The sequence below is a fragment of the Octodon degus genome, unplaced genomic scaffold (genome assembly GCF_000260255.1).
Source record: "Octodon degus isolate 3935 unplaced genomic scaffold, OctDeg1.0 scaffold00029, whole genome shotgun sequence".
Classification (NCBI taxonomy): Eukaryota; Metazoa; Chordata; class Mammalia; order Rodentia; family Octodontidae; genus Octodon; species Octodon degus.
The window spans coordinates 4,610,396-4,619,741 of record NW_004524605.1 but is presented as its reverse complement, the minus strand read 5'-3'; the positions used below and the strand labels follow the sequence as shown (position 1 = coordinate 4,619,741).

General features: G+C 53.4%; 1 protein-coding gene across 1 annotated transcript in view; it reads right to left on the bottom strand.

Annotated features, from left to right (window-relative positions):
- LOC105741940 (60S ribosomal protein L12-like) overlaps positions 1–4,809 on the bottom strand; it is a 14,628-nt gene extending 9,819 nt beyond the window's left edge. Inside the window, exons 1-2 of the mRNA XM_023713097.1 lie at positions 4,778–4,809; positions 1,575–1,623 (exon numbers count right to left, since the gene is read on the bottom strand). Of these exons, the coding sequence (XP_023568865.1) occupies positions 1,575–1,623; positions 4,778–4,809 (81 nt within the window). The remainder of the gene's footprint in view (positions 1–1,574; positions 1,624–4,777) is intronic.
- Positions 4,810–9,346: the final 4,537 nt, after the last annotated feature.

Here is a 9,346-nt window from a genome sequence, read left to right as displayed (position 1 = left end):
AGGAGGAGGAGGAGAAGGAGAAGAAGGAGGAGCAAGAGGAGGGGCAGGAGGAGGAAGAGGAGGAGGAGGAGGAGAAGAAGGAGGAGCAAGAGGAGGGGCAGGAGGAGGAAGAGGAGGAGGAGGAGCAGCAGGAGGAGGGGCAAGAGCAGGAGGAGCAGGAGCAAGGGGAGCAGGAGGAGGAGGAGAAGGAGAAGAAGGAGGAGAAGGAGGAGCAAGAGGAGGGGCAGGAGGAGGAAGAGGAGGAGGAGGAGGAGGAGGAGCAGAATGAGGAGAGCTGCGTGCTCCTCTGGTTAGGGGAGGGGAACAGGCAGACAGAGGTGCAGGTTGTCAGAAGCAATGGGGCTCAGATCGTGGGCACTTTTGCATGTAAGAACGCCCCCCCTTCTGAGAACATGGGGGCCATGGCAGGCTTATGAGCACAGTAGGGACCAGGCTGAACTCAGAAGCTTTTACTGACAGGCCAGTTGAAGGTCCACACTTCCTGCCTCAAGGTGACGATCAATAAAGGGGAGGACACAGATGTTGGTGATGCATTCGAAGTTAGGTTAAAAAAAATCCTGGGGCAGAAAACAGAATAGAAAGCCAGGCCACAGCCCAGCCCCACCCAGGAGGACTCACTCACATGAGGAGCCAGGAGTTAAAAGTGCTCCTTACCAGTGGGGGACTGGAGCTAGCCCCACGGTGGCGATAGGTGCTGGGCCAGAGCTTCTAGAAGTATAAGTTTGCATGTTAAAAAAAAAATCAAAGCTGGGTGTGGTGTCACACACCTGTGACCCCAGCAGTCTGGGAGGCCGAGGCAGGAAGGTTGCAATTTTGATCCCAGTCTGGGAAATTTAGCAGTTTAGTAAGGCCCTGTCTCAGAATGTCATATTCAGTGATCTGGGGATGTAACACAGGGTGGGACGCTTGCCTAGGCGGTAGATCCAGCCTCCAAATGCACACACACACACACACACACACACACACACACTGACAAAAGACATGAGTGTGTTGAACGGTAGACTGCTTTTTCAAGAGGCTGGACAGAAAAGGAAAGGAGGGCCTGAGGGGATGGGGTCGGATATGAGGATGCTCGAGTGGAAGTCAGCCTGATAGGGGTAGGATGGGAAAACTATTTTTTTTGCCTTTTTGAGACAGGGTTTCGCTATGCAGCTCAGGCTGGCCTTGAGCTCACTTTGTAGCCCAGGCTGGTAGCTCAGCCTCCCAAGTGGTGTGATTACAGGTGTTCACCACCACACCTGGCTGGGAAAGCTTTTGGATGTGGAAAAATGAAGGAACAGCAGAAAGGGGACACCAAGTCCCCAGGAAGGAGCGGGGCCACTTCTCCCTTGGAGTCCAGGCAGCCAGTTGCACCTGGGACTAGGCTGGCAGAGTGTCAGGGGACACTCGAGGAAGGGCCTTGAAGTGGGCCTATGCCTGGCCACTTCAGTTAGAGTCCAGCCTGCTGGCCTGGACATGACATTTAAAAAAAAAATAACCCTGTGGTGCTAGGTGAGCACTTGGCTGCTGAGCTGTGGCCACGGCCTCCACCTGACCCCGCAGGGCCGTGCTGCCAGGTGTGATCCAAGGCTCACCCGACGGTGGCTCTGGCACACATAGGCCTCCAGACCAAATGGATTTTCCCTGCCAAAAAGAGGTCAAGGCATTAACTGCATGGGGAGGGGGCGAGAGGGGGCAGAGGCTGCGGGGTGGGGACTGGGAGTGTACCTGGCCGTGGCCACACTGCTCTGGGGAGCCTGCTGAACTCGGGGCTGTCAGGATGCGGAGCTGTCAGGCAGCAGGGATGGGACTCTTTTTTCTTTCCTCAGGCAGCAGCAGGCTGGCAGCTCAGGAGCATGCCGAGAAAACAGATGGGCTGTTTGTAATGCGAGTTGACCTGCTGTCAGGGGCTCAATGGGGGCCTGCCAGTTCGTGTAGCTCCCCAAGGCCCTGGCTCTGTTCCTGGAGCGGTTCGCCTTGGGTGGGCTTGTTTTGTGTCTGAAGCTGCTACTGCCCAGAGCAAGTTAGCCTGCAGCACTCAGCCCAAACGCCGCTCAGCTCCCCACGAGCCTTGTCCTCTCCACCTCCTCCGGGTACCTGGCACCTCCTGTTGACGTTGGCTGGCATGCCAGGCAGGGGATGCCATCCTTGCCAGGAGAGAGCACCAGGCAGAGGCATCAGGGACCCCCCCCCCAGGCGGGGATGGTGGAGTCCTGGCATTCTGGGGACAGGCCAGGAACTGCAGCAGCTTCCCTGGGGGCCAGCTGGGAGAGTGCGCCAGAGATGAGCGAGAACAGGTGAAGGCTGGTGCGAGAGGAGTGAACAGGTTGCTGGCACAGGTGGCTCAGGATTTGGGCTTCCTGAGGCGGATTCCGTGCCCTGTTCTCTGACTGCCAACACGTTTTGCTTTGCTGAAGCAGACTGGGGGTCTATATTACCAGAGTAGGTTTCTGTTTGTCCGTAATGGTGAATTCTGACCCCAGGGAGGAAGTAGCCCGGCTTTATCTGTGTTCGTGTCCACAGCACGTGCTAAGTGCTCAGTATCCTGTTGCACGAATGATAAATGACCCAGGGCTCAGTCAGCTCACACCGTAGTCTCGATCTGGAATATCATGCAAAGATCCATGTGTAAATGCCTGCATTTCCAGCCCTGATGCTGCAGGAAAGTTCTAGAGCCTTAGAAGGTAGGGCCTAGTGGAAGCCAGTTAGGTCACTGGGGTGAATCCCGAGGAGGACTTTGGGTCCCCCACCTGCTTCTTGTCTCTCTTCCTGTTTTCTGGGTGGTCTCAGCTGCACGCTCCTACTCCTGCTATGCTGTGCTGTGCTGCCACAGGTCCAAGTGCCCGTGGGTGAAGCCTCTGAGCCCACGAGCCAGAACAACGCTTATCTCCTGATAAGCCGATTATCTCCAGTGTTGGTTCGCAGTAATGGGCAGCTGACGAACCGTCCAGGGGCTTCACCAGTGCCCTCGCTTGAGCCAGCAGGACCTGATGAGCGAGCCAGCCCTCCCGCTCTCCTCCAAGAGAGACTACAGGTGAGAACAATTCCTGAAGGCCCTACTTTATCAGGACCTCTTCCCTTTAGCTAAAAGGACCTCAGTGTACTTGGAGTCAGAAGACCAGACCGAGTGAGCTCTCATGCCTGCAGGCTCCCACCCAACGCCAGTCTCTTTTTTCCCATCTGTGTGTTCAGATAGCCATGTGCCCAGCCCTTGGGGACAAATCATTAACGTCTGTCATGCGTGTAATTGTCTTGACACAGGGAACCTCTGTGTGCTACATCAGGCCAGCTGTCTGTAGACACGCAGAGACCCGCGGGCCCACTTAAGACGCTCCAATCACCCACTTTCTTGGTTCTGTGTGAAGCCTGCAGGGAAGAACAAAAGGAAACAGACCGGGCAGGTTAACTGAGTAGGATAAAGTGTGAGCGGGGCAGAGGGGCGTACGGCCTGGATCTTGTGTTCCTGCGACCTGCTCCCTCCACCATCTCTCCCCTGCCTCTATCTCCACTGACAGCGGGGTTGTACACACAATAGTTGAGGCTGAGTGAAGGCAGTCCGGGTCCAGAAGGCACCTGCAGGTAATGCACGCTCTGTTGGCGGCACAGAGAACAGGTGCACCCAGTGAAAGCCATGGCTGGCAGTGACCCTTGGGCAGCTAGGGAGGAGCACACGAGGACTCAAATGGCGTCAGAATGAGGCTCTGGGGGCCCTGGTTTGCGGGTGCCAGCCATTAGTCTGGAATTGCATGATCTTTGCCTTGTAACTTGGGGTTTCGATCCTTTTGTAGCAATAGGGAACAGCGTGCTCTGCCCTTTTAACCAAAGCTTAACACCCACGTTCCATCTACTCAGTGTCTAGCCTGTCTCACGAGGTGTCGATTTACTGTCTATACTTGACACATCTTAGGAATTTTGCCTGCCTTTCCTTTTCCTTGTCTTCTCTAGCAGATTTAAATATTCTCACTAACCTGGCCAGCACATGTGTATTTTTTTAGTCTTTTATTCATTTGATACAGGGTCTCGCTACGCAGTTCAGACTTGTAGTGATCTTCCTGTCTCAGGCTCCCCAGAGCTGGGATTACAGGCATGTTCCACCACCTGGTTTTAGTGGCCGGAATGGCACACCCTGGTACATGCAGTACCAGGGATTGAATCTGGGTCCTTGTGCTTGCCAGGCAGGCACTTAGACTGCCAAGCTATCTTCAGCCCACCTGGCCAGCACATACTGTGTTAGCATGGGCCTACCTCCTTCTGGCAATCCTGAAGTACCTGTGCAGTCACATGACTTTGTTCTGGTCAAGGAGACCCCAGGAAGAGTTTTTGTTTTGTTACATGGTGATAGCAGGGATTGAACCCAAGGTCTTCTCATGAGTCTGAGGTACATCTCTAGCCTTGTTTGTTGGATTGTTTGTTTTTGCAATGCTTGAGCTGAGGCACCTCACCTAGGGGCTAGGGTTGAACCCAGGGCCTCTCACATGCTAGGCAAGTGCAGTACCACTGAGCTATATCCCCGGCCCTTTGCCTTGAAACCTTTACTCTGTGTCTGACATGGTTCTAAGCATTTCCTTTCCTTTCCTTTTTTTTTTTTCTTTTCTTTTTTCTTTTTTGTTTGTTTTTGGTTTTTCGAGACAGGGTCTCACTCTGTAGTTCAGGCTGGCCTTGAACTCACAGCAGTCCTCCTGACTCTGTTTCCTGAGAGCTGGGATTATAGGAATGCACCACCATCCTTGGCAAAGAATTTCTGTTTTAACCTTCACAACAACCACAGAAGGTGGCAGGTGTTACCATCCTCCCTCACCTTGCGCACGAGGAGGCGATGATGCAGAACATAAGGCGACTTCCTCGCGGTCACTCGGCAAGTGGAGGCCCTGAAGCTAGAATCCTGGCGCACTGAGTTCAGAGAACACACACCTGGACTCGGGCTGTCACATTAGTTTCCTATTGCTGCTGTAAAAAGTCATCGCAAATGCTTGGCTCTAACGAGCACAAGCTTGTTATCACACGGTTCTGGAGGCCAGCAGTCCAGCAAATCCGAGGATTTGCTTGGGACCAAATCCGAGGTATCGGCCAGGCTCTGCTCCTGCGATGGCCAGGGCTGAATCTGTATCCTTGCCCTTGCCCGTGCTAGAAGCTGCACAAATGTCTCAACTGGTAGCCGCCCCGCCCTGGCCTCTGTTACAGTCCTCACAGCTCTTCTGACGCCCCTCCTCTCCTCTGGCAAGGGACACTCAGGACACTGTCCCCAGCTCAAGCTCCTGAAGCACACTTGCACGATCCCTTTCGCCACACACGGCAACATGATGGAGGCTCTGGGAATGAGGGCTGTTCCACCCATGGCCTTTGGGCGCTGCTGTTCGTGCCACTGCCCACCATGTGCGTGGGGGGCCTACAGTGCATGTGCAAGGGCAGTTCTGCCACAGCCCGAGACCAGGGAGGCTTCCCTCAACCCCGTCCACATCCCAAGGGTTTCTGTCTTGTCACTGCTCCCTCTCAATCCCCCACCCCGCAGGAAGGACCACTCCTGCAGACCAGCAGGACGGACCACAGAGGTGAGGCTGGGGCTCAGCTTTCCCTAGTTGAGCTTCCTCTTGGCTGGCCCTACCCTGTATGTGTTTTGGTTGTGCTCCCTTTAAAGCTTCTTCACTGGCTTTTTCTACGCCTACTTCAAGCTAGAGTGATTTCCGTCAGTCCCTTGAATTCTTTCTTCCCTGGCCGGCGGCCTGGTGCCAGGTAAGGCCCTCCCTCTCGGCCTTCCTAGCTCCATCTCAGGGGTTCCAGTTCCTCCCAGAAGCAGTCTTTCTGAGCCTGTTTTGTCTGTCTGAATAAATTCTCTCCAGAGCTGTGGCTTTCAGACTTATTTTTAGCTGTTGAAGAGCTCGGTTGGAATGAGAGCCCAAGATAGAAAAGCAGAAGGATTGTACTCACACCTGTAATCCCTGCTCCCGATAGAAGGTGCTGAGGAGGGAGAGCACAAGATCAAAGCCAGCCCAAGCCACTTAGTGAAATCCTGTCTCAAAATAAAATAAAAAAGCACCTGAAAGCAGGCACAGGGGCCAGGGGTCTGATTCCCGAGCCTGCCATACTGGCCTCACCCATGGGGCATGCTGAGACCGCAATTGAGACTGGGCGAGGTGGTGCACGCCTGTAATCCCAGCCCTTGGCAGGCTGTAAACAGGTGGATCACTAGGAGTCCAATCTAGTAGTGAGACCCTGAACACCCTGTAGACCCTTCCCCAAAATATCAACAACAACAATAATAATAAAATGAAACAAAATGACTGGGATGCAGCTCAGTGGTAAGGTGTTTGCCTAGCTAGCTAAGGCTCTAGGCTCAATCTCCAGTACTAAAAAGAAAAAGAAGAAAGCTCTTTGGGAAGCTCTTATTCTTTGTTCCCCAGGTTGAAAATCACTGTGCTGCAGGGCTCCTCTGGGTCTTGCTCCACTCTCTTAGCTGTGTCTCCTCCCCTGTGACTTCCTTTGGTACCTTGTACAACACAAGGTGTTCTCTCGGTGGGGCTCTCTTTCTCATTGCGGGTCACATTTTCCAAGAAATGCCAAAGCATTTAATGTGCTCATTTCTGCCTCAGTGTCACCCGAAGGGCTCCCTCTCACCTGCTTACATCTCATCTGCCTGTGGCTGCAGGGACGGAGCCACCCTGAAATGTTCTGGCCAGCCAGCAGCACGTTACCCTCTGCCCCGTGGGAATCGCAGAGTCTTCCGTGTATGTAGATTGGAGCTCTTTGGTTACTTGACAGAAAGTTCTTTTTGTCCATAAATAACATGAAAGAACAGAAGCCTTCCACCATGGGGAGGCCCAGGGCTCCAGTGACCGGGGTGAGGGCAGGCAGGCCCAGGGCAGAATCCTTAGGCCAGTGGCAGGAGCTCCTTACGAAGCTCCTTATGAAGCTGATGTCAGTCTGGTGCCCATCTTTCCAAGCCAGGCTGAGACAGAGTTTCTCCACCCCAGTGGGCAGCCCTGGGCCTTGGAGTTGTGTCTGGGATTCCTACAGACTCAGGGACCAGGGAGCTGCATGTCTTGGTAGCTTGTTGGTTCAGGGGACCCTGAACCTCAGGACCTCAGGAACCTCTAGGCCTCCTGATCACAGGAGTCCCTTCCAAGTCCTGGTCTTTTCTTCCTCTAAATAAAGAACTAATGGGCCGGGGAGATTGCTCGGGGGTCTAAGCGCCTGCCTGGCAAATGCAACGACTTGGGTTCTATCCCAAGTACTGCATGCTGTGTTGGTCCCACCTCAGGTCCGCTAAGCTGACCGCCGAAACTGGGTTGCATGAACTTCAGACCCTGGGGACATCCCTGAAACTGTGGATTCAAGACTGGCTTAAGCGACCCAGGTGCTGGAGGACTGCTTCTCTGAGGAGAGGCAGAGATCCTTGTCTCTAGGGCTGTGCAAAGGGGTCTCTGGTGCTCTGTCTCTGGTGTTAAGGGAGCCAGCTGTCCCCGTCAGCAGCACTAAGTCCACTGTGGAACTCTGAAACAGAGGACAGCCAGAAAGCTGTGAGCTGAGCAGGGCTGATTCCTGCTGGCTGCTCCCCTGGGGAGCAAGGGCCACAGGGCTGCCACACCCAGTGTCAGTGCAGACTCTGGCTAGTCTTCCTGGCAGGTTTCTTGCCTGTGGCCAGCTTTTCTATCAGGCTAGGGCTCCAGGTCCAGGCCTCAACCTGACAGTGCTGCTGCTGGCCACTCTGCTGCCGGCCGCCCTTCCTAACTCTGGCTTCTGAGAGCCATGTTTTGCAAAATGACAAGGTTGACCCGCCTCATTGGAACACTTCCGGGCTTGTGATCTCAGACCCAGGACCCAGTAGGCTCCTCATGTCTGCCCTTGCTTTGCGTTGCATTAGCAGCTGTTGATACAAGTCAGATCTAAATGAGAAATCAAACACAGCTTCATGACTGTGTGGGGACAGTTCTAGATCTAGGCAGTGAGCTGCAGCTTCCCTAGAGGAGTTCTCTTTTTAAATTCCCAGCAAAATAAAAGAAAGCAAATATAACTGGGGGGCGGGGGGGGGGGGGAGTTGTTGCTACTAGCAACCAGTACAATAAACCTCAAACGTGGCATCCAAACAAGGGTACAGAGTGGTGGTGGAGAACCTTTTAGAGCTTTGAGTGATACAAACAGCCTGCTGCACAGGTCAGCCACCACTGATACAGAAAACCTTGGAGTGGCAGGGGAGGTCCAGCCCACCTCTACTCTGCCCTCCGTGCCCAGAAACTGTCAAACTCCAGAGCGTCCTCCCTACTGCTCCTGCATCTAGGGTTCAGCTGTGAGTTGTGTGCTTACCTTTGTCCTCTTCTGAGAGGGCTCCTCTTATGAGGTGTGCTGTGGAGAGGCGGGTGAGCAGGAGCCTGTCCACCTAGCCGTCTCGGCTGATGGGAATACAGAGTCCAGAGCAGCACCGAAGATGGGGACACCAATCCAAGCCCAGGGTCACCTCTCCTTCTTGGGAGATATTGATAACATCCTCCAGTCCAGCCCCAATTAGGTGGCACAAACCTTGCACATGACTTTAAGCAGAAGTCCAGGGCAGGAGCACGGCCAGGTATTCTAACAGTGTCCTCCTTCCTTTCAGGCTACTGCAGTGCGGGGAGCCCAGAGACCCAGATATGCCCTCGGCACAGAGCAGAGCGAGAACCAGACAAGTTCTTAGGCAACAGGGCAATGGTCAGGGAGCGCCTCTCTCTCGCTGTCACAGTTCAGCAGCATGAAGGTCTGGACAGGGCCATCTAACCAGAATAAGATGAAAGGAATGCAAACACAGGGCAGCAAAATATTAATGATAAATAAGGGGAGAACAGGGGGCAAAAGAAAACAAGCCTTCCTCAACCTGCTCCTCCCACCTAAGCCTTAGGAGTCTCACATCTGCTCTGCATTATAAAACCATGTAAGAGCATGAATTTAATAAATTGGGGACACAAAGGTATGATGACAAAATCAGAATGAGATACTAAGGAAACATCATTGCAGACCAAAGAAATAAATTAGAATTAACAAGAAAGAGAATGGATCCACTGAAGCTCAAATTACTGAGTCGGGGCAGCTAAAGCAGGCAAAATGATTAAAGCAATTAAAATTAATAGACATGCAAGACAGCAAAGACGATCCAGTGTAAGGATTGATAGCCCTAAAGAAAAGGAAGAACAGAGCCAAAAGAGAACTCTAGTGCAGAAGGACAAACAAAATTACAATTGCAGATTGAAAGAAAATAACTATGTTGGGGCTGGTGAGATGGCTCAGTGGTCTAAAGCACCTACTTAGAACAAGCTTAGCAAAGCACAGGGACCGCGGTTCGATCCCCCAGCACCACATGCCAGCCAGCCCCGCCCCCTGGTGGGCTGAGCTGGCCACACAC